This window comes from Loxodonta africana, chromosome 10 (genome assembly GCF_030014295.1).
Source record: "Loxodonta africana isolate mLoxAfr1 chromosome 10, mLoxAfr1.hap2, whole genome shotgun sequence".
Taxonomy (NCBI): domain Eukaryota; kingdom Metazoa; phylum Chordata; class Mammalia; order Proboscidea; family Elephantidae; genus Loxodonta; species Loxodonta africana.
The window spans coordinates 77,483,797-77,509,822 of NC_087351.1; the positions used below are offsets into that span (position 1 = coordinate 77,483,797).

At 37.9% G+C, this 26,026-nt stretch overlaps 1 protein-coding gene across 7 annotated transcripts in view; it reads left to right on the plus strand.

Annotated features, from left to right (window-relative positions):
- Positions 1–26,026, plus strand: part of FUT8 (fucosyltransferase 8) — a 356,993-nt gene that overhangs the window by 181,642 nt on the left and 149,325 nt on the right. For 6 of the 7 annotated variants that reach the window (XM_023546260.2, XM_064292604.1, XM_064292606.1 and 3 more), the window contains one exon: positions 8,843–8,863. The exons of the other annotated variant lie outside the window; for it this stretch is intronic. In XM_023546260.2, the coding sequence (XP_023402028.1) occupies positions 8,843–8,863 (21 nt within the window). The remainder of the gene's footprint in view (positions 1–8,842; positions 8,864–26,026) is intronic. 7 annotated transcript variants of the gene reach the window in all.

Sequence of the window (26,026 nt, forward strand, 5' to 3'; positions counted from 1 at the left end):
TATGATGACCACACTTAGTCTTGGGCTCCTGGAGCTCACCAGTGCAATAAATATTTACATCTTGTTTCCTGCTAAGTGTGGAATGTCATCCTTTATGATGATGTGAGATTCAGCTCAGTTCAAAAAACATTCACTGGGCCCCTTATTTATTCATTTTAGGAGGACTGCTGCTTTTTCAGGACTTACATTGATGCGTTTTTGCAGCCAGAGCTTTTATTTCAGCAAGAGCCTTGCAAGAAGAATATAAATAGAATATTGCTGTACATGTTTGTGTCAGAGTATAAACCAACAGGTGTAAATTTTAAATATAACTTTACCCATTCCAGCCTTGTGTTCCAGTTAAAATCTGCTAAGGTCTTTTTTTATAGTTTGTGTGTAATATGCGAGTTGGTGTGCTTCATTATTAACAGATGTAAACCACTTTTATCTCTTGTTCTACCCATTTTTTCCTTCTTTGAACAATGCCATTGTTGCCGAACAAGCAAGTAGATATTTATGACTTCTCTGCTTTCTACCAAGACTTTTGCATATTTGTATACAACTAGTAGTTTTAAAAAAGGTATGTATTAACATTATGACAGGTTTTTATTTTCTCACTCTTGGCCAGATACAACTTATTTTGACTATTATATTTGGCCGAGGCTGTTAGAAACTCATTGCTGTAAGTGTAAGTCATGGTGTTAAATGTCTTTGAGGTATAGAATATAGTACAAATAATATACTTGAATACACTCTGCCCCATAGAGACATGAATTGAAAGGAGCATAAAAATCAGTATGGTGAGTTGAGCCAGCAGCTTTTTTTTTCCCTTTCATCCAATTAAAATCGTTTTTAAGATCATGAATATCAGTTGTGATTGTATACCCACATTCTACTTATGAGAAACAACTATGGCTTCTTTTCTTTTATATTTATGTGTTTTTCCCCTGAAAGCTTTATGGTGTTCTGAAATCTTCTGATATAAAATATATTTACTTTATTATTTTTAGATGGATTTGTAACAATATTGGCATTTTCTGCTTGCCTTACCAGCCCTTACTGTCAGTACTTTCTAATTTGTTTCCCAAACTTCAGCCTTACTGAAAAACTCAAATTCGCCAAATGTACTATGCTTCAGGCCTCTGTGCCTTTGCACATTTTACTGATTCCTCTGGGAACTCCTCTCCCATCCCACTCACATCTTTCCTAAGCATTTTTGGTAAGTTCTGATCATTGTTTTATTTGAAGGTCAGTGAAAACAAGGAAAACTTTTAATGAGAAGGATTCATATAATAGCTTCGACAATGGGCTCAAACATCGAAGATTTTGAGTTTCCTTCTATTTATACATAAGGTTGCGTTGAGTCAGAAGTGACTCCACAGAAACTTAACAACTCGTTGTTTAAGACTTAGCCTGAGCATGTCCTCCTCTGAGAATCCTTTCCTGACCCCACTCTTCTGGATTTGGTACCTTTTCAGTAAGTTCTTCCAGCACCTGTGGCTTATTTCTGTCATTGTATTTAGCACAGTGTGGTAACTTTTTATACAGTCGGCTCCTTAACTGAATCTTGAGTATCTTGAGAGAGTGGATCATATTTTATTCATCTTTGTATTGTAGTGCCTAGCTCAGAACCTGGCACATAATAAGCTTTCCGTAACATTTCCATCAAATGAATGAATGAATGAGCCTGATTAGTTTGGAGGGCAATTGTATCTGACTAAAAATCATTCCTTTATTCTCAGATGATAACTTTGAACTTAGACATTCTTCTGTTCCATGCCTATGTATCTTTGATCCCTCATATTGCTTAGCCCAGTACCTTGGGCATAGTAAATATTGTTGCATGAATGAATTGGAATTTAGGACTGTATTTCCTATAAATCATATGATAGACATATTTATCTGTAGGTTTAGTCACTTTATGATTAAAATTTAACATTCTTGGATACCGTCTTTCCTTTAAAGGTTTGTTGATCTGCCTTTACCCTTTTAGTCAAAGTACTCCTTTTGGGTTCCATAGCATTGTGGATTTTCCTTGTGATCTAGTCATAGAATTCTTGTCAATAGTTATACAATAGTTTCCTCTGAAATTTTGCATTCTTTGCCATTGTGGAAGATTAGAGATAATAGTTTTTATAGGTCAGGTCACTGTAATAGTTAATCACTGTGCTAAAATAAACACATACTGCCATTCTTTACCAACAGGAAAGGCTGCCTTATAGGCTCTAGGCCATATTGAATCTATTTGAATTGCTGAATATAATAAGCCAAAGCAAAAAAAAAAAAAAGAGAGAGAGATAGAGAAAGGAGAACCCTGAATCAAATTAAATGTCTATCAGCATATACAGTGACTCAATTTTTTTTTTTTTTAATCAGTGTGCATAGAGACCATTTGCCCTTTTCATTTCCATATTTAGATATTGGGGATCTCACCTCTGTTGCTGTTGTTAGGTGCCGTTGAGTTACTTCCGACTCATAGCGACGTTATGTACAATAGAATGAAACACTGCCCAGTCCTGTGCCATCCTCATGATCGTTGTTATGTTTGAGCCCATTGTTGCAGCCACTGTGTCAGTCCATCTTGTTGAGGGTCTTTCTCTCTTTCGCTGACCCTCCACTTGACCAAGCATGATGTCCTTCTCCAGGGACTGATTCCTCCTGATAACATTTCCAAAGAATGTGAGATAAAGTCTTGCCATCCTTGCTTCTAAGGAGCATTCTGGCTGTACTTTTTCCAAGACAGATTTGTTTCTTCTTCTGGCAGTCCATGGTATATTCAATATTCTTTTGCCAACACCACAATTCCAAGGTGTCAGTTCTTCAGCCTTCCTTATTCATTGTCCAGCTTTCTCATGCATATTAGGCAATTGAAAATACCATGGCTTGGGTCAGGAACACCTTTGTCCTTAAAGTGACATCTTTGTTTTTCAACGCTTTAAAGAAGTCTTTTGCAGCAGATTTGCCCAATACAATGCATCGTTTGATTTCTTGACTGCTGCTTCCATGAGTTGATTGTAGATCCAAGTAAAATGAAATCCTTGACAACTTCAGTCTTTTCTCCCTTTATCATGATGTTACTTATTGGTCCAGTTGTGAGGATTTTTGTTTTCTTTATGTTGAGGTATAGTCCATACTAAAGGCTGTAGTCTTTGATCTGTTTTGTAGAGTAGGCAGATATTCAGGAAGAGAGTGTTTCACATTTATTTTCTTTAAATTTTTTGAATTAGATATGCAATAGGCAATTAAGAGGCTTTGTTTACTTCTTAATACAAACCTTGAAACTCCTTCTTCAAAGGATTAAGGTAAATTGCGTCTACCACTGTTGCCGTCTGTGTATTAAAACCACACCTGCTGCCATTGCGTTGATTCTGACTCATAGTGACACTATAGGACAGAGTAGAACTGCCACATAGAGTTTCCAAGGAGCGCCTAGTGGATTTGAACTGCTAACCTTTTGGTTAGCAGCTGTAGCACTTAACCAGTATCCCACCAGGGTTTCTGTCTGCATATTGGGGACATCAAAAATGGAACAAAGATAGAAAGATGATAGGTCAGGATGATAACAATTAAAGAGGAGTTAGAGAAAGTAAGTCAAGAGACTGAGAGATGTAGATTCAGAGTCAGGTTCTAATATTTAATGCATCCTTTGTGCCAAGATTAAGGTGCTTTCACATGGATTCTTTATTTAATTTCAAGTGAAAATTACAGTTCATTTTGCCTTAGACCCTTCTCTTACATCTCAGCATTTAACTATTTATGTATGTTTACATTTGGCATACTTGTTTGTTTACATTCATTCATTCATCTAGACTTTGTAGTCAGACAAATCCAAAGTTATCTCTGTTATTTAATTATTAGCTAGGTGTGATTCTGTGAGCTACTTATCCTTTCTATGCCTTAGTTTCTTCATTTATAAACCATAAAAAAAAAACCATGGACATTATTAAATGCGATAGAAATTTTTTTGGTTTCAGGTTACAAAAATCCACCTAACCACAAAACGGGGTTGTTTTTTGTGGATATTTGAGTATCTTTTGGAAGTCTAGGACAGAAAGCAAGTGAAGGCTCATGAGGGTCTAGAAATAGGGATTGGAAAGCTGGTAGAAACCCAGACCTTTCTTTAATTAGTCCCTCTCTGTCAATCTCATCTGTCATTTTCTCATTCATTCTCTTTTGTCTCTCATTTTTTATCCTTTTTGTATGTCTGCATTATTCTTCTTTCTTTCTCTTTCTACAGATGAGTATTTATTGCTTCAGTGGTCATGGCCAAACATGGGAGCTCACGGCTCCTGAACTTATATAACCTCAGTTTTGAGTGGTGAGCTGAGACTAACTAATGGCTCCCAGTCCAAATTTCCAGGAGAAAGAAACTGATTGCCCCAAGTTGCATCAGTTGTGTGCACCCTGTACAATCAACTGTGGAAGAGGGAGAGGAGTGTCACATAGTAGAAACATAAGTGCCAAGACATCTCTATAGGTGGTGGCAGAAGTTGGTGCAAATTGTGACTGGTGACTGTCCACTTAATGCCTGTCTCATTAGGGCTGCTGTGATGATTAATTTAAATAATATATGAATACCTGTGAGTTTTCTAATAGACAACCAGCTGCTGGTAGAGTAGAGAATACTGTGTATCACTATAAAATGGATGCCTGTCAAATACTAATTGGTCGACTTGATCTTTCTGGGCAAAATGAATAATCTCCAGTCACATTTTATAGTTGGTTACATAAATATAAAGCAACCTGCTTAATGTCACAGAGTGAAATAGTGTAGACTTAGAAATAGACTCTGGACCTGTAGGTTTTCTCTTTCCCTTCATCAAAATGCACTTACTAAATTTCTAATAGCACAAGAGTCCATGCCAAGAAAATTACTTTGATCCTCCCCCTATCTCCAATAGCTTATAATTAAGACATGTGTTAGACATTGCAAATAGCCAATAAGAAATATTAAGTCAGTCATGAAAAAGGGAGTAATGCATTTACATTTAATGCAGTTTTAGAGTACATTTATGGGTTAGAATGCAGTAATAATATCAGAGGCAGTATTGGGGTTGATATTAAATTGAAGAATAGCCATGGGAATTATACATCTCACCTGGGTGGGGTAGGAGTGAATCATCGATACATTATACCCTGGTCCGGTGTGAAACCTCCTTTATGTTATTATTATTAGAAAAATATATAGGAAGTACCAGATTCAAAACTTGAATGATTGTTTAAAATTATAAAACCTACATTAGATAATAACATAAAGGCTGTAAAATTTCTGAACTGGCTTATTGCTGGGTAGTCTTTGAAAGAGGAACCAAGAGATGGAACAAGAGGTATTAGTTGTGTTGCTCATGCTGTCCCTGTCTGCCTTATCTATCTGAAAGAGGAATAGTAAATTCAATGAGCTAATTATAGGTCATACCTAGGCCCTGTCTTTGATCTACTAGTCTAAGAATGTTGACCACATCGCGTATATTTGTCATAGAATTTGATATATAAACTGGTAGAGATCTAAACTTGAAGGTCTTTTCTCTTAGCATTTGTGATGGTAGAGAATAAATCATTCATTAAGCTCAAACATATACGCAGCAATGCAGTAAAATTCCTTTAAGGGCTTTGCCTACACTTTAAAAGGATTGATTAGAGACTGTTTTTAAAATGTAAGAGAGAGGGTATTCTGTTTATTCAGAAATAGTAAGAAAAAAATGTAAATTGTGTTATCTGTGATAAGATGGCAAGTTGAAAAGAGACCTTGATGATTGAATTCATTAAAATGTTAAGTTATGGTTAAACATTATGATATGGTTTCAGATCGTCCTACATCAGGCCTGAAAGTGACAAAATTGCAGAACAAGGGAGGAAATTATTCCACTAGCTCGTATGTTACTGTTGATTTTGTGAGCAATGAATCTAAGGAAACTTTGCAGAAAGATATGTGGCTCCCGTTCCTGGAAGGAATAAAGTGCAGTCTGGAGAAGAGCCTTCCATGGAAGACTGATGGTTTTATACACGACTAAAAGAGAGCTAATGGGCTGGAATAAAGGAAAAGAAATGTCTTATGTTTAAAAAAAAAAAAGCCTATTGCCATTGAGTCGATTCCGACTAATAGCGACCCTATAGAACAGAATAGAACTGCCACATAGGGTTTCCAAGGAGTAGCTGGAGAATTCAAACTGCCGACCTTTTGGTTAGGAGCCGAAGGCTTAACCACTGGGCCACCAGGTTTTCTCAAGTTTTAAGTGTGATTAAAATTGAAGATAAGCAACATAATGAAAGAGTAGGAAAGGAGATACTGGCTAATAATCTAAAGTTTACATTTAAGGTTTTTAGGGAATTCTTATTTGTTTGAATAGATTATCACAGATAAGTTCTTTTCCAGTTAAATGGCTTTTTTGGTACCCCCTGAATGTTACATACCTTTACAGTTGTTACTTGATATATGCATTATTACCGCACTAAAGCTTATTAAGGAAGGAATTAACATCAGAATGACTGTAAAATAAAAAAAAAAAAAACTTAGCAGATTAGATACTTGTGTAGAAGATATCAGAATGCATAAAGAAAAGAAGAATTTGAAGGCTGGAGTAAAATGCCATTGTAGCACTTTTTCTTCCCTGTTTATTGAAGTTTAAAAATTAAATTGGTATGTAAATGATTAAACTATTCACTGCCTTCCTACATAAAGGGCAAATATAATACCACCAAGTTTATCACACAGGCAGTCCTGCTGAAGTTAAAGGCAGTATTACGATTTTAGGGATCATACAGTTAACTACAAATCAACTGCAATAATTAGTGTTGAGCAAATGACACCTGTTAGCACCTCCAAGGGAAGAGTCTTGTCTCATGGAGGATAATATACCTCTCCATAGTTTGCAAGTGTCAGAGTCACCAAGACAAAACTCAGATGCAGGCCTTGGATGAAACAACGCTTTATTCACATAGAGAAGAGACAGAGCGAGGTCATCTTCTATCATTGGTTTTGGTCCCTCATGGCTGGCTGATCTCGCTCCACAGCCTGCACAGGGAAGTAGTCTGCATGCACCCCTCCAGTGCTGCACAAGGACCCCGTTCCCGCACCACCAGGAACAGATACAGAAGCGGGTTTGGCCAGCTGCCATATAATGAACACACTTAGCTAAGCAGTTTCTGGGAATGTTGACATGTGCTCAGGGCAAGAGGGGAGGAATATGCTGATCGCCCGGCTGTTCAGGAATGTGTTTTGGGTTAAGATACTCCACTAAAAGGGAGCATCCTTTCATCCTGTCTGAGAACCCAGGCTGACACACCTGGTCCTAAGAACAAGGTTCATTTGTAGGTCACAGGGAAAGGCTGCAGGCTGTGCTTGGACTGCCCCCTTCCACAGTTAGCAAAGTGATAGCCAACCAAAACCAAACGCAGTGCCGTCGAGTCGATTCCGACTCATAGCAACCCCATAGGACAGAGTAGAACTGCCCCGTAGAGTTTCCAAGAAGCGCCTGGCGGATTAGAACTGCTCACCCTTTGGTTAGCAGCCGTAGCACTTAACCACTATGCCACCAGGGTTTCCAAAGTGACAGAGTGAGCCTTTATTCCTACTCTAGCTAGTGAAGACATGAATGGCTACAAAACACAGCAGCAGCTGCAGGTAGTTGAGGCTTATGGCTCAAGTGCATTATATCATTTCACAGGGAATATCCCTTTAAAATTATATTAACAAGCCCTCCTTATGTATTAAAATGAGAAGGAACTTTAGGGCACTCCTTTTTTCTGCAGAGAAGACAAATAGGATTACCTTGCCAAGTTATCTTTAGAATTTGTTAAACACAAGATAGCCTTTTCCCAGGTGATGTCCATCATCTGAGATGTGAAGATCCTCTCTGAAAGTTTCTCTAAATGCCATTTGGGGATTCAGTTCAGTCTCAAGTAACACATTGTAACTTTTAGAATATCATATAGTCTAGAACCATTTCCTACAAAAATAACTGTAAAATTTTACTTCTCAGGCAACTGTTAGAATGACATATTAAACCTTTAATTCAGACTGTTCACAGTACTATAGTTTGAGTCATTTGGCCTAGTTGATGTCATAAAGAGCATGCTATTAACGTAAAGGTCATGAATTTAAGCCACACAAAATACAGAGAAATTCTATTTTGTGGCCAGAGATAACATTCTTCATCTTCAAGTCCGTGTCTTACTGATTCCTTGTCCCCTTTTTGAATAGTGCCCATTTCAGAAGTGAGTTAAATTATGCAGGAGAGAAAATAGGATAAATTATTTCAAAGCATATATTGTTCCATTGCCTAGTGTATATTAGTTATCTATTGCTGTTTAACAAATTACTCCCAAATTTAATTTAGGCATCTCATGACATGGCATCTGGTTTCTCCCAGAGCAAGTAATTTAAGGAAGACAGTGGAATCTGCAATGTCTTATATGACCTAGCATCAGAAATCATACTCTATCATTTATGCAATATCCTATTAGTTACCCAGGTTATCTGTATTTAGTGTGGGAGGACACTAGGCAAGAGAGAATGCATACTAGGAGGTGAGAATCATTGGGAGTCATCTTAGAGGCTGGCCTCCGTACCTAGTACATGATTTTCTCATATGTCCGTGGAATTTGAGAACTGAAAAAGATGATAAGGGTCATCTCTCTTAGCTCTTTCATTTTTACAGCTGAAGAAACTGAATAGTAGATGATCTATTAAATTATTTCCCCGTGGTGATACAGCTAAGTTCATGGCAAAGCCCACACTAGACCCCAAGCCTCTGAATTTCAAGACAATTCTTTATTCTTTTAACCTTACAAAGGCAAACGTATCTATGTAGTACACGTGCTGTTAATATATATTTTTTCAATATGTATTGTTTTATTTTTGCAGCAACCATACAGATTATACCTGGTGAGTATTTTCTTTAATAAACATTGTATTTTAGAGCAGTTTTAGATTTACAGAAAACTTGCCAAGATAGTACAGAGTTCCCTTATACTCCACACCCAATTTGCTGTTATTAACATCTTAATTTACTATAGTACATTTTTTTATAATTATTGAAATAATTTGACACATTATTTTTAAAAAATAATTGCCATCAAGTCAATTTTGAGTCATAGTGACCCTATAAGGCACAGTAAAACAGCCCCATAGGGTTTCCAAGGCCATAATCTTTACAGAAGCAGATTGCCATATCTTTCTGGGAACAGCTGGTGGGTTCAAACGGCCAACCTTTTGGTTAGCAGCGGGGCACTAAACTGTTACACCACCAAGGGCTCCTTGATACTTCATTTTTTTTCGTTGTAATATGTCATTTTATTCCCAGTATTCAAAAGTTGGTAATTTATGTTCCGTAGATCTGATAAATCTGTTACTCGAATACTTTGTAACAGTTTTTTTTATTAAATAAACTGCATGGACAGTGTAAAAAATTTTAAAAATATAGAAAAACACAAAGAACAAAAGAAAAAGTACCAATAATTATATTCCAGAGTGTCTATACGAGAGTGATTTCTCTCCATGCTGTTAATATTTTGTGGAAGCATTTTTAAAAGCCTGTGGGTAAAATTATGTTGTCTAGGTAACATTGTGGCACAGTGGTTAAGAGCAATGGTGAGCTATGGCCACTAACCAAGAGGTCGGCAGTTTGAATCCACGAGCGAGCAGCTCCTTAGAAACTGCACGGGGCAGTTCTCTGTTCTATAGGGTCGCTGTGAGTCGGAATCGACTCCGTAGCAACAGGTAGGTAACATCTGGACAGTTCTACTCTGACACATGTGGGGTTGCTATGAGTTGGAATTGACTCGGCAACAACTGTTTTAACATTTAGAGAACTTTAAAAACTGGGCATGAAAGATGGTAGCACAGTCATAACACTGAATCTTAAGGGTTTTTGGACTATTAAAATATTGCTAAATATAAATATTCTTAGGGCTTAGATTTACGTGAGTACTTTGCGAACATGCCTCATTTTATAAAGGCAAATGTGCTCATGTATTAGTTGTGTGGTTAAACATTCCTAATTTGTACTTGTTTAGTGGAATTTATAGCAATTGTAAATTATATAACATTTGACAATAAATATAACTTTACTGCTTTCAAGTTCCTGTAAATCAAAATAAGTAACAAACGATTTCTAAGTAGAGAGCCCCTTGTACCTGACATAATGAATGGATAAGGGAAAATCGTTAATAGCACCATGCATTTGTACACCAATAATTAGTGTATTTGTATTCTGAAGAAAATTGTTTTCTTAGATTAAAACACTACCACTACTACCCTTTACCCCTGCGAATGTTTACACAATTAATTTACTTCTTAAAAAAAAAAAATCATTCGTCTAGAATTTTCAAAAACTGACCCCAACCCACTGTTCAGGGACAACTGGTGGTACAGATGGTTGGGCACTTGACTGCTACCTTACAGATGGGCGGTTTGGACCCACTTGGCAGCTCTGCATGACAAAGATCTGGCGTTCCACTTCCATAAAGATTGCAGCCAAGAAAACCTTATAGGGAAATTTTATTCTGTCACATAGAGTCGCTATGAGTCAAAATTAACTCAATGGCACCTATCAACAACAACCCACTGTTCCTAGCTTCATTTCCTACTATTCCCCTTTCACCTTAACCTCCTTTTCCACCCTTATTTCCTGTTCTTCTATGTGCCCTGTGCTCAAGCCATACAAAATCAGTCCATATTTCCTAAATGAATACACCATGCTCTTTCACACTGCTGTTCCTTTGCTCATGCTCTTCTGCTTGAAATGTCTTTCCCTTCATCATTCAATAAACTCTTCCTCAGTTTTTAGGATGACTCAGACATGACTAACCTTTTTAAGCTCCTTAGCTATATCAGTCATTATTTGTTTCTTCTTTCTCTGGTCAAATCATACTATAACCGTTACTACTTAGTATTTTAATTTTTAGTCTGTGTCTGATTTTTCCACCAAGTTGTGAACTCCTTGGTAATAGTGGCTGTATCTGACTCATATTTATGTCCTTAAGTACCTGGCATGTAACAAACAGTTGGCAAAAGTTTTTTTGAATGAATTGTAATTCTTAGTCTTACAAGATCATACTTCTTTTTCACATCACAATTTCTTTTTCACTCTTCTCCTCCTCCTTCTCCTTGTCCCTTCTTTTGCCCCTTTCCACCTTCTTTCTCTTTCACTGTCTCCCTCTTTTCCCTCCCCCCTCTTTCTCAGCTGTGTTCTTTCATAAGTACTGTTTGCCAAGAAAAAAAAGGTATCATAAAATCCACTGATGGATACTACTTGTTCTTATAGATTATTTGCGTGGGTTTATTTATGATATGACATCATTTAGAATAAGGATCCTGATTTCTCTAGAAACTTTGTACTTAAATATCAAATTATATTAATAGCATTATTTAACTGCGTGTTCATAAAAGAAACAAGAGCTAATGGATAATGAGGCCTACACAAACTTGAAAATAAGGATTTGACACAGAGAACATCACGGTGTTTCCCAGACCTCTGTTTGGATTTTCACCCTTTATTTGATGATTAGCAATATGTTGACTCCAAGTGGTTTACCTTAGTTATTCAGTATGAAGACCTCTCTTTGCCTCTTTCCCTTTCTCTCGCAGCAATAAAGAGGTATGTGGCTTGCTTTCATACTTTATGGTGATACATACACATGGTAAAATATTCAAATAGTACAAAAGGGTATAGAGTGGCAGATAATTTCCCCTGCCAACCCAGCCTCCAGTCTCCCACTTCCCCTCTCCAGAGACAATTGCCTCCATCAGTTTCTTGTGTACATTCTTTCAGAGATATCATTTCTATCTGTGAGAAAATAAATAAAAATATATGTACAAATCAATGTGTCACCTCACTTCAAGTAATTTTCTAGCTCTGTGTTTGGTGTTTGAGAGCTCTGCTTACTTGATTTTGTCCTTATGAGTTCACTTTGTTTTTTCTTCATAACTTTGAACAAAAATAAGGAACTACAGTACATGCTAGTGAATCACACTTGCTGATCATGAGTTTATGGGTGGAAAGTTTTTTATTTAAATAACTGTTCAAAGCGTGAAAAACATTAGCCCTAAGTTTCTTGGAATTGGATATGACTTTGCAATGGATCTAGTTTTACCCAACATAGCAGAGAATTTGTCACATAGGATAAAAAAAGATTCCCAGGAAAGGAGTAGAGTTTATATTTCTGCTAAAATTTGAACATTTTGACCTAACCTGCAAAATTGTTCTTTGCATCATGGAGCCAAAGAATAGTTACAATTGGGAAAACCTCTTTACCAGGCTGTGGGGAATACCAATAATGGAAAAGATTTCATTGCCTAGATGGCAGCGTCATAGAACCCAGTGTGTCACTCGTCCGTTTCCTAAATGTGGACTAGTGTGTGGAATATATTAGGTTTGTGGGAGAACTACAGTCCTCTTGGGGGACATTGATAGTTCAGTAGAATTCTTGCCTTCCATGTAGGAGACCTGGGTTCAATTTCTGGCCAGTGCACCTTATGTGTAGCTACCACCCATCTATCAGTGGTGGTTTACATGTTGTTATGATGTTAAAACAGGTTTCAGCTGAGATTCCAGACTAAGACAGACCAGGAAGAAAGGCCTGGTGGTCTTCCAAAATCAGCCAGTGAAAACCCTATGGGTCATAACAGTCCAATCCCCAACCAATCATAGGGAAAACACAGAACCAAGGCATCATTTTGTTCCATTGTGAATGGGGGTCACCATGAGTTGGGGAAGCAACAGTCCTTTTGTGAATTGGGAACACGATGAAAAACCTAACACTATGACCCTTTCCTTCAGACACAATAAAAGGTTTCAAAACAACACCAAGTAAATTTAGAGTTTAGTACCTCAGTGAAATCCTACTTAAAAAATTGTTTTTCTAGTCTCCTGGTATTGTGAGAAATAGGTTTTATACTTCAGTTTGGTATTATATGCCCGAAGGCAAAGGATAGGATAGTAATGTTCTTTCACCTCCTTCTGCCACCCCATCTGCCTGGATAAAAATCTCCATGGGAAGAAGAGACAGTATTATTGCTGTATTTTCGAAATTTTACACATTTGTCGTTTCATTATAGGGGAAAAATGAACAAAAACATTTCTGCATTGACTTGGGAAAATGTTATGTTAGACATGGACTCATATCCATATTTTGTTATGAGACACACACACGTAAAAGTATGTCTGTGGTATATGATAATAGAAAAAAATAGAAAGTGCTTTGTTGACACTTTGCAAGAAGAGTTGTGTGAATACATTTGTTCCATTTAAATAAATGGAGAGTTAGTTTAAAAATTGCCCATTTTAATATGTAGAAACTAGAATTTGTAAGGAAGACCATATTTTATCCTTGAACTTGGTACTAATGGACTGTATGGCTTTCTCTTGTTTTTATCGTATGTCATTGTTTTCAATGAAGGGTGAAAAAAAATATTTAGTTCAAATCTAGGCTGAAATGTTTAAGAAAGTGAAAAGGGCATGAGATTTTACTTCTGAGAGAATATAATACATTATATCTTTGAACTTCAGCTCCCTTGCCCTGACAGTTGTTTTACACCCCAGCCAGGCAGCAAGATAATATAGAAGAAAAATCCAAGTCTTTCTTTGAAAGGATTAATCCCCGCTTGTCGATGATAATGCTTACCTTACCGGGGTTTTGTAAAGCTTAATTATCGTTGGCAAAGCAGCTTGATACTGTTAGATGAAAAGCGGTTAAATTGTTAAAGGTTAGGTAGTGTTATGATCTACCACCTGTCAGTTTGTTGTATTGTGGTGGCTTCCATGTTGCTATGATGCTGAAAGCTATGCCACCAGAACTTCAAATACCAACAGGGTCATTCATGGAGGACAGATTTCAGCAGCGCTTCCAGACTAAGACACACTAGGCAAAGGGCCTGGTAATCTATTTCTGAAAGTTAGCCAGTGAAAAGGCTATGGATCACAACAGAATATTGTCAGTATAGTGGTAGTAGATAAGTCCTCTAGATTGGAAGGCACTGGAAATACACGGTGGCTGCAACAATGAACTTGACATTCCAAAGACCATGAAGATGACACAGAACTGGGCAACATTTCATTTTGTTGTACATGGGGTTACCATGGGTTAGACCCATTTCCATGGCAGCTAACAACAGCAACAATGTTGTTATGCTTGTGATTTTGCAAACTGATGAGCCTTTTTTCATTGGTGACATGAGGGAAAGCTGAGGAGAATCTTTATCTTGTTCTTAACCTTTTAGGTAGTATAGCTAGAATGGTTTATGAGGTGGACCCCATCTTTAATATCTCGGCTGAAAATTGGTTGTTGGCTTTCTCTTAAGCTGCCCTCATGCATTGACCGCCAGATTCTTTTTGATGTCATGGAAGCTCTATGGGGCAGTTCTACTCTGTCCTGTAGGATCGCTATAAGTTGGAATTGACTTGATGGCAATGGTTTTTTTTTTTTTTTTAAATAATCTAGTAGCAGCACATTTTACTGATGAAGTTAATACTGTAAGCAAGTCACAGATTGGTTGTAATAATTCTTTGCATGATTTGTTTGTGACTAAGAGAAGGTGTAAACTCTATCGCAAGACAATCAGATTTTTTTTTTTTTAATTAAGGATAACCAAAGGTCATTGTTTCAAGATCTCACCTCCTAGTTCTTCAGAAAGTTTCCAATTACTTGTTAATCAAGGGATAAATTGTGAAAGTTTTTTTGTGCATTGACAGCCATATGTACAATTGTTTTTTGTCAGTGTCGTTTTTAAAACACTGACTCCCTTTGGATGTATATGAAGATATTTCCACTTTGGTTTTGCATTATTATTGTTTCTCTCTGGAAAATAGTCCACAAAAAATGATTGTGTGAGTGTGACTTGAGATAAAATGTGTATTTTTAAAGTGGACAAAAGAATGACTAGGTTTGCAGGGGGGAGAATGATCTTTTTTCTCTTCATTCAAGCATTGTCTTCTTATAGGGAAAATACTTGTGTTTTCAGAGAGAATGGCTACAGAAGGGAATGGGGTTTTCCTTAATTATTAAAGATATAAAGAATTTGTTCAAATCTCAACCTTTGATGGCAAACAAAAGGATGTGATGCTGGGCTTGCATTTAAGGAATGCCATTCTTTCATGTAAATAGCCTAGTTACGTCTAATAATGATACTCAAGGACATTTCATTTTGTAGTAGGACGGTGTCTGAGTTATCTAGTGCTGCTACAACAGAAATACCACAAGTGGATGGCTTTAACAAACACATTTTTTCTCTCACAGCTTAGGAGGCTAGAAGTCCGAATTCAGGGTACCAGCTCTAGGGGAAGGCTTTTTCTCTCTGTCGGCTCTGGGGAAAGGTCTTCGTCATATTTCAACATCTGTGTGCCCAGTGTTCCTTGGAGATCTACATGTGTCTTAGCATCAATCTTCCCCTGGGTCGAGGAGGTTGTCAGTGCAGGAATCTCGAGGCCACATGATGTACTCCACTCCCTACTCTTCTTGGTGGTAGTGAGGTCCCTCTCCTCTCTGCTTGCATCTCTCTCATTTTATCTCTTGTAAGCTAACAGATGTGACTCAAGCAAGGGTCTGTGACTTAAGTAAGGGTGTGACTTGAGTAAGGCTCTTATAAGGCTGTGATTCAAGAAACACCCCATACTGATCCTGCGTCATTAACATATAGAGGTTAGGATTTACAGCACATCACAAAATGGAGAACAATTACATCAAATCACGAAGTAGAGGACAACTGCACAATACTGGGAATCGTGTTCTAGCTAAGTTGACACATTTTTTTTGGTTACTATTCAAGTCTTGGTGTCTTTGTCATCTGGTGGTGCTATAACAAATACCACAAGTGGATGGCTTTAACAAAGAGAAGTTTATTTCTTCACAGTAAAGTAGGCTAAAAGTCCAAATTCAGGGTATCCACTCGAGGGGAAGGCTTTCTCTCTTCTGTCGACCTTCTCATCAATCTTTCCTCAGATGAGGAGCTTCTCCATGCAGGGACCGTGGGTCCAAAGGATGTGTTTTGCTCCTGGCACTGCTTTCTTGGTGGTATGAGGTCCCCTGTCTCTCTGCTCGCTTATGTCTCAAGAGATTGCCTCAAGACGCAATCCAGTTTTGTAGGTTGAGGCCTGCCTCACTAACACAACTGCAGCCCATCCTCCCTCATTAACATCATAGAGGCAGGATTTACAACATACAGGAAAATCATACAGTACTGGGAATCATGGCCCAGCCCATGATACACACATTTTTTGGGGGGACATAATTCAATCTATGACAGAAAGCTTGTCTTCCAGGATACAACTCAGAAATTTTCAGGTATACTCAATTACCTTCTCCACTTAAAATAACCCTTGTTATTTGATTTATTGAAACTTTGTTTGAACTTGAGTATACTGTCAGCATTGGGGAGAATAAATTTCATATACACCTACTCCTCACCGACTGTCTGGTCATCTGATATCTTGCATTTATGACAACAGTAAAAAATCTTTCCAATTATTTTTGCTCATTAACAACCCCGCCGATCAACACACCTTCACCTGGTGCAGCTCATCCAAGGAGGCTGGAGGGAGGAGCAACGCCCCCTCTGGGGTATTTAACCCCAGTCTGGAACCCCCAGGTTGCCCGGCGCTCCAGGACCTCCCAGCTGGCACCTCCTCTCCCTCTTCCTGGTTCTCGCCCCCTGCACCCCACCCTCCACCCCACTCTTGCGTCACTCATAGGGCACCAGCTGATGGGCACCAGGAGAGGAACACTGGTGCGCTGCCTCTGCAGAGCCATCTCCTGGCGGAGGCTGCTTCACACCACCCAGCCAGCACAGCCCTGCTTCCCACACCGCAGAGCCTGAGCTAGGCTGCCAGGTAGCTGAGGACACCCAGCTGGCAGCCCACAGCGTGGATTTGGATTCTGGCAAGCAGAGCAAGGGCAAACCTGTGACGGCTGCAGGTACAGAGGGGCCATGGCAGCCTGACTAACTGAGAGGGCTGAGGCTGGGAAGGAGGGGCAAGAAATCACCAGTATTTCACATAATGCAGATTTTCCGATAAGGACCTGGCCTTTGAAATCTAACAAAGTTCGTAAGTCAGGAGCAGGTGTATTTGTATTTGTTATGGAAAATACAACTTTATATTTTTTATGGGTTGAATTGTGATCCCCCAAAATGTGTGTCCATTTGGTTGGGCCATGATTCCCAGTATTGTGTGGTTGTCCACCATTTTGTGATCTGATGTGGTTATTCTATGTGTTGTAAATCCTAATCTCTGTCTGTGGTTAATGAGGCAAGATTAGGTTATCTTAAAGTGAATTAGGGTGGAATGCAACACCCTTACTCAGGTCACAGCCCTGATCCAATTTAAGGGACGTTTCCCTAGGGTGTGGCCTGTATCACCTTTTATCTTACAAGAGGTAAAAGTAGAGAAAAGCAAGCAGAGAGGGGGCCCTCATACCACTAAGAAAGTAGTGCCAGGAGCAGAGTGCGTCTGTTGGACCCAGAGTCCCTGCTCTGAGAAGCTCCTAGACCAGGGGAAGATTGATGACAAGGCCCTTCTTCCGGAGCCAACAGAAAGAGAAAGCCTTCCCCTGGGGCTGACACCCTGAATTCAGACTTTTAGCCTACTAGACTGTGAGAGAATAAAATTCTGTTTGTTAAGGCCATCCACTTGTGATATTTCTGTTATGGCAGCACTAGATAACTAAGACACGGTTATTTGTTGGGAAACTACTATTTCTAGACATTCTTCAATGTACTGTACATTTTATAGACATTTCTTGAGGTATTCACTATCTGCCAGATGGGCCCTGGTATGCTCAGGTTGAGGAATAAGACATGGTAGCTGCTCTCAAAATGGAGAATTACTGTTTGTGAAGATATTGAGTGTTTTTTTTTCCTTCTTCCCTCCTTCCTCCCTCCCTCTTTCCCTTCTTCCTTTTTTACAAGCCAACAGATAAAATCTGTAATTATATTACCTTTCACATGCTGCTATAGCATGTCTTCACTGCTTCTTCCAGAAATTTCTTAGCAATGTAAGATAGTAAGATAGTCGTTGTTTATAAAGTACTTACTGTGTTTCAAGTGAAAGTCAATCATGTTCAGCATATATTTTTTATGTAATTGGGTAGGAATAATGAGAGATCCAGATATACAAAGTATCCTTTGAGTAGTTTAGATTTTCTCTTAAGAGTAAACATGCTGTCATTACTGATTGTTGGATGCAATTCTACCACCTTTTTTTTCCTCATAGTGGTCAGGTTGCCTTTTTGCCCACTTTTCTTGTCTTGTTGGCAGTTACCAAGTATGTTCCATTGCTGAGACTTGATATCACTTCTACTACTCAGAAAATTGTTTAACTCACTTCATGGCTCTGATCTGAGTTCCAAATAGGTCAGGTATTATGAATCACCAATATGTGGTATAGTTAATTAAGAAATATTCTCTTAACCTGTCCCAATTTTCTTTAGCATTCTTTCATGTTAGATACAAAATCAGTGATTCAAAACCTGACTGATCTCAGAATTATGTGAGATTTTTAAAAAATTAGATTTCTGGACCATTAAATGTTACATTTGTGAAGGGAAAAAACCTGATTACCTCCTTTCCCCCATCCATTGGGGGAATCCTGTAGGATTCTGTCAACTCTTATTTAAAGGGAGTGTCCATGATTTACTTAGGAATTTGATTCTCTAAATTGATTGGTCAGCAGTTCGAATCTACCAGGTGTTCCTTGGAAACTCTATGGGGCAGTTGTACTCTGTCCTATAGGGTTGCTATGAGTTGGAATTGACTCAACGGCACTGGGTTTTAGGTTTAAATTGATTGGAGAAACTCCCGAAATTTCAGCACTTTTATTTCTTGAATATTATTTCTTTCCACCTCTATTGTTTTTTATGACTTTACTCTGGATTTGTTATGGAAGGAGGGGAAAAGGGAGAGATTCTTTTCTCTTATTCTCCCTATCCAGTATGCCATTAAACTCTTCAGCATCTCTAGCCATATTACTGTTCCTTCAGTTCTAACTCTTCCTATCTCCAGCCATGGTAACTGATAACGTCTCCCTCCCTGCCATCCATTCAATATACTATAGCTGGAGTGAAGGCTCTTGACAATCTGTCTCGGCACTTCCTGCTTAAAACTTTTCAATGGTTCCCCATCGCATACAGTAAAAAAGTCTAAATTTCTTTGCAAGTCATGTGAGGTCTTTGTGAACTGGCTCTTACCTATCTCTCTGCTCTTATCTCCACCACTTCCAGTGTAAGGTTAGCAGTACTGACATGCTCTGCCATTCCATATCACATCACCATTCCTTTGCACATGCTGTCCTTTCTGCCTGGATACTTCCCATTCCCTTCTGCCTAACTCCAGTTTACCTTTAAAATACAGCTCATACATTGTCCTCCCTGTAAGGCTACCTCTGCCCCTCCTTAATCCGTCTAATCACCTCACAGTGTCAGTCACTTCCCCCTCCCTTTCTGCTTGCTAGACCCAAATTTAGTATTCTTCTTTTCACATCACAATGCAATTGTTTGCTTACTTACTTGCTTGCCCTTTTCTACTAGCTTTTTAAGGGCAATACAAGGGTAGGATCCATGTCTTACCTATTTGGTATCACCCAGAACTTGTCCCAGTGTCAGATACAATTAAAGCCCCAGTAAATGCTTATTGAAAAAAATTGAATTGGTCATTTAGAGCTGAAGGTCAAACGCATAAGGGAGTTGAAGGACTCTGAGGCCATATTAAGGTAATGAGTCAGTGGAGATTGGCTTAAATGTGTGGAGTGTTCAACCTGGAATTCCAGAATTCTGGCATCCAGAAAGGTGCTATAGGCCAACCCATTTAGGAAGGGATATGATATATTCCTGGAAGTGGCAGCAGTTGATAGAATCAATACTACACAAGGTTGTAAGAGCCTAGTTCCCACAGAGCTGGTTCTGTGCATGGCATTTAGCAATTATTTCCCATTTTCTTCACATCCTCTGAGATCATGTCATGGCTCCCTTTTTGTTTCTTTCAGCTACTCTTCAGGTAATTGACTAGTCTTTCCAGGCATCAGTAATGTTTATAATCCCAAAATAATTCCACAGGATTTTCTCTAATCCTACGTTGCCTGTTGATCTTTCTCATATTTTTTCTTGAATCGGATTTTTCTCTAATCCTACGTTGCCTGTTGATCTTTCCCATATTTTTTCTTGAATCATTTTCTTGAACCAGTTGTAAAACACAATAAACTTGCACTCCACACCTTTTGTGAGTCTTTATGTGTCAATGCTGTTTACCTTTTATTTACCTTTTTTTGTAAAGAGTGAAGTAACAAAAAAAAAACCAAACCCAGTGCCGTCGGGTCAATTCCAACTCATAGCGACCCTATAGGACAGAGTAGAACTGCCCCATAGAGTTTCCAAGGAAAGAGTGAAGTAGAGTAAGGAAAAAAGTCCACTACTTTTAATCAAGAATAAAATAATTAAAATGGATTTTGAAGTTAAGTGGAGAATGTACTACATTTATTTTGTAGTAGCTTTGTTCCTTTAGTGAACAGAGATTTTCTTCTGTTCTTGAAGTATTTAAATTTTAACTAATCTCTATCCCTACTCTTTAACAAAGGAGTAGGGATAGAGATTAATGAAACTGTAGAATACACATATAAAAGAAGGAGATATTAGTATAGAAATTAAAATATATATGAGATATGTGCTTTTCTAAGATGTGTTAGAATTTCATAGTATCAATTTGATTTTTAAGAGATCTCCATTAAAAGTAATTAGCAAGTAATTAAAGTGAAAAACCTCTTTTAAATGTGAGTTCGTAAAATATAAATTTCAGTTGATGCGTTAGGATACTTAATCTTTGTTAAGGGCCCTTATCTACCACCTTATATTTACTGTATTTATTAACCCCCAACTCTCCTGACCGTATCTGTTAACATAAGTGGAAGTAATAACTGGAATCCTATCAGCTAGATTTTAAAAGTAGATAGGGACTTCCTTGAACCTTACTGTGTCTCTGACTAGTCTAATAACCAACCAAAACCAAACCCAGTGCCACTGAGTCGATTCCGACTCATAGCGACTATTCTGATATGAATGAAAAATACTAAAGTTTTTTTTTTGAGGTGCAGTGATAAAGAATATTTGATTGTTTGGGGAGTTCACTTTATCTTCCTTAAAAGTACCATGTGTCCTTATTTCTATGATATACCTCAGTCATGTTTACAATTCTGGTTTAAAGCCAGTTACCTGATTTTGAGAAGAAAGGGCGCTTTGAATGAAGTAGAACTGACATACATTATTTATCAAACAGCACAGTGGGAGTGATCTACTTACCTTCTCAGCATTCTCTTCTGAGTCTGATAAACAATTATTATATCTTTGTTTCTTTAAGCATCAACTCACACAATATCATCTAGGCTAGGAAACAAAATATACCTAATAATGATGAAAATGAACTCTTTAAAAATAACCTGACAAACTATAGCTCTAGAATCTAAAATCTTTGTCATAGAATTGAGGATGATTTTTGTCCCCTTTAGTCTCTGTTGATGTTTTTTGTCCCTCTGGAAAGGTTATTTCTTGCTGGGTTATGTAAATGTACATAGGGTTTTCATTGATTACTTTTTGAAAGTAATCACCCAGCCTTTCTTCCTAGTCTGTCTTAGTCAGAAAGTTCTACTGAAACCTGTCTACCATGTGTTACCCTGCTGGTATTTGAAATACCGGTGACATAGTTCCAGCATCATAGCAACACACAGGCCACCATAGTAAAGAACTTTATTCTGCACATATGGAATCTGTATATGGATCAAGAGGCAATTGTTCGAACAGAAGTGGGATACTACTTCATTCATAATTGGAAAAGGTGTGCTACAAGGTTGTATCCTTTCTCTTTACTTATTCAACCTGTATGCTGAACAAATAATCCAAGAAGCTGGACTACATGAAGAAGAACATGGCATCAGGATTGGCAGAAGACTCAGTAACAACCTACGATATGCAGATGACACAACCATACTTGTTGAAAATGCAGACAATTTGAAGCAATTGCTAATGGAAGTAAAAAAACTATAACCTTCAGTATGGATTACACTTGAAAGTGAAGAAATGAAAATCCTCATAACTGGACTGATAAACAAGATCATGATAAATGGTGAAGAAATTGAAGTTGTTAAAGATTTCATTCTACTTGGATCAAAAATCAATGTCCTTGGAAGCAGCAGTCAGAACTCAAGTGACATATTTCATTGGGCAAATCTGCTATAAAAGACTTCTTTAAAGTCTTAAAAAGCAAAGATGTTACTTTGATGACTAAAGGTGTGTCTGACCCAAACCATGATCTTTTCAATTGCCTCATATGCATGCAATAGTTGGATAGTGAAAAATGAAGACAAAAGAAGAATTCATGCATTGCAACTCTGGTGTTAGCAAAGAATATTGAATATATTGTGGACTGCCAAAAGAAGAAACAAACCAATCTTAGAGGAAGTACAACCAGAATGTTCCTTAGACGTGAGGATGATGAGACTTAGACTCACTTACTTTGGACAATGTTATGAATTCAACTGTGTCCCCCCAAAATATGTGTCAGCTTGGAGAGGCCATGATTCCCAGTATTGTGTGATTGTCCTCCATTTTGTGATCTGATGAATTACCTATTTGTTGTAAATTCCAACCTCTATGATATTAATGAGGAAAGATTAGAAGCAGTTATGTTAATGAGGCAGGATACAATCTACAGGATTAGGTTGAAACTTAAATCAATCTCTTTTGAGATATAAAAGAGAGAAGCGAGCAGAAAGCAAGAAAGAACCAGGAGCAGAGCACATCTTTTGGACCTGGGGTCCCTGTGCTGAGAAGCTCTTAGACTAGGGGAAATGATGACAAAGACTGTCCCTCAGAGCTGACAGAGAGAGAAAGCCTTCACCTGGAGCTGGCACCCTGAATTCTAGCCTCTTAGACAGTGAAAGAATAAATTTCTGTTTGTTAAAGCTGTCCACTTATGGTATTTCTGTTATAACAGCACTAGATAACTAAGATAACTCCGAACAGAAACTTAGTACGTTTTAAACAATAACTCCGCGTTCTCCCTCCCCCAGGCCCCTGGCAATGACTAATAAACTTTTGTCTCTATCCCTTGCATATTCTAGATATTTCATGTAAGTGGGATCATACAATATTTGTCCCTTTGTGTCGGACCTGTTTTACTTAGCATAATGTTTTCAGAGTTCATTCATATTATAGCATTTATCAGAACTTCATTTCTCTTTATGGCTGAATAATATTTCATTCTATGTATATAAGTTGGGTTATATATACTACATTTATCCCATTGTGTCTTTGTTGTTTTGACTTGCATTTCCCTAATGACTAATTCTGATTGTTAAAGTTGTGTGTCAACTTGGCTGGTCCATGATTCTCAGTGGATTGGCAGTTATGATGTAGTTCGGCAGTTTCTGTTTTTGTTGTTGAGTTGTAGGAGTTCTTTGTATATTCTGAATATTAAACTGTCATCAGATACATAGCTACCTGAGGTGTGATGGATTGCTTTTGTGTGGCCTTTCTCGCCATGGTGTTTTAACTCCCACCCAGGCGATGGGGCGGAACTGTGCAGATATGGTAATTGTGATCCACCAAAGGGACTGGTCAGTTTTTGCCATCCTGTGGGACTTGAGGTGAACCATCCTAGATGCAGGGAAGAGAAGGCACCACTACCACCAGGGAAGAACAGCCAGGAGCCAGCATATCCTTTGAACCTAGAATCCCATGGGGCAATTTCACTCTGTCCTGTAGGGTCGCTGTGAGTCGGAATCAACTTGACAGCAACAGGTTTGGTTTGGTTTTTTTATTATTACCATCACATTCAGTTTAAGGAACTTAACTTTAAAATCAGAGTTGGTAGAATTAGCATCAGGTGTCAATTTATGTCCTTGGATGCAAAGACTCCTGGGAATCCATAGTTTTGTTTTCTTTTTTATAGCTTTTCTCACATTTCCTATATAACTGATAAAGTCAAATGACTATTAATTACTTATACTACTTCAGAACATATGTTTAGTAAAGAAGCCCCTGTTACAGCTACTCTAAATTGATGCATTCTACAGTTTCATGTGAAATTGCATACATCAATAGCAAACTGGAGCATGAAAAATAACCGTCTTCCAATCATGAGTGTCCCAGGCTGCAGAATGTGAATGAAAAGCCTTCATTCATGTACACAAAGTAAGTAATGATAAAACAAAGTAGTTAGGTACACCATTACCCAGTTTACGAGCACAAATGTATACACATTCACAAAAGAGGCATTTCCTGATATACAGTTTTAAAAACTTAGATCTTAATCTCTTTCTGAATATGGTGACTGGTTTCTAGGAAATATTTTGAAAAAAGAATACAGCTACAACCTCTTGGGATTTATTTTGGCAGCAATACGCCATAAGATAGAGATGTCTGCACAGTAAATTTCAGAACACACTTCAGTGATGCAAAAACTCAGACAATAGAAAGATTATGTCTAGGTTCTCCTTTTTATCTCATTTCTTCTTACATTCATGGGATAGTATCAAGAACAAAACAGGCATGTAAAAATTGCATATGATCTTTTCAGCAGATTTCCTTTCAGTACTAAATCCAATCTAACTCCAATAAAACATAACTGGACTGGTGACTTGCATTACATTATTATATGAAATAATCTAATACAACTGTAGAAAAATGTAGATAAAGAAAAGTATTGGAGAAGCCAAGGCAAAAAAGCATACAATAAAGCCTATTCTTTCCAAACCCCACTCAGAAAACAGTCAATCTTCGTGAGCAGTTGCTTTTCTGAATACTTGGAAAATTAAATTTTCTCTTATCATTTTCACTATACAAAAGATATACAGGACTTCCATGTCTGGCCAAGACAGAGAAACAGGTATCAGATTTACCATCCTGCCTAAGACAAATAAAAATCCAAACAAAATATGTGAAACAATGGTTTAATGAAACTATAATCAGGCAACAAAGAACAGTGACCTCTGAAAGAAAAAAAAATTGTAAGAGCCTTATGATTGCCCCACCTTACTGTCTTGAGAGAGTCTCTAGGCCATGGTGTAGAGAAGGGGATTCTAAGTGGGGCCAAGTAAATTCCCTGAGTTGAGTAGATGGAGCTGATACTATAAGAGAACCAAGACAGCTAGAGTTCATGGCAGAGTGCTGGAGAAGAGAAAGCTGAAGAAAGAGATAGCTAAGGAGATCTACGGAGGTACCACCTGAAAACTCAGTATATATCAGCATGTGCATGTAAGAAAACTACCAGCTAGGGAAAGAATCCTCTAAAAGGATTAGAGAAAACAGTACCTGGTGCTCACACTGAGTTGGAACAGTTCTGATCCTACCACCTAGACTGGAAAGCCTCATAATTCATGGGGCCTTAGGTAGAATACTGAGAAAGATTTGACCTCACTAGTAGGGAAATTAGCCCTAGACTAAATACTGCTTGGGTCATGCCTAAAAATTCTTAAAAGCAAGACCTGAAATGATCAAACTACTTTCAAGAAATTTAACTACATCTCAAAGAAAAAAGCTTAAGAATATTTATAAAAACAAAAATTTCTAATAACCAACAAAATAAAATTCATAATATCGGGATCCAATAAAAAATTATCAGGTATAAAAGAAACAGGAAAATCCATAATAAGGAGAAAAACCAATCAATCAAAACCAGCTCAGTACAGAAGAGAATACTGAGTAGTGTAAAAACGGCTTGGGAGGAGTGTCTGACCTCCTCTAACCTCACTAGAGGGAAGAAGAATCAAGATCAACAGCCCAAGGCTGATTCCTACGAGGCGGGGGTCAGACATGCCTCCTCTCTTTGCCATGTTTACCACTTCTGACACCAACCATCCCTCCAACAGCACTCTCTACTTCTCTGCGGGGTTCGATAATTCATTGCAATGGCCACATTTTTCTACAGTTGTATTAGATTATTTCATATAATAATGTAATGCAAGTCACCAGTCCAGTTATGTTTTATCGGAGTTAGATTGGATTTAGTACTTAAAGGAAATCTGCTGAAAAGATCATATGCAATTTTTACATGCCTGTTTTGTTCTTGATACTA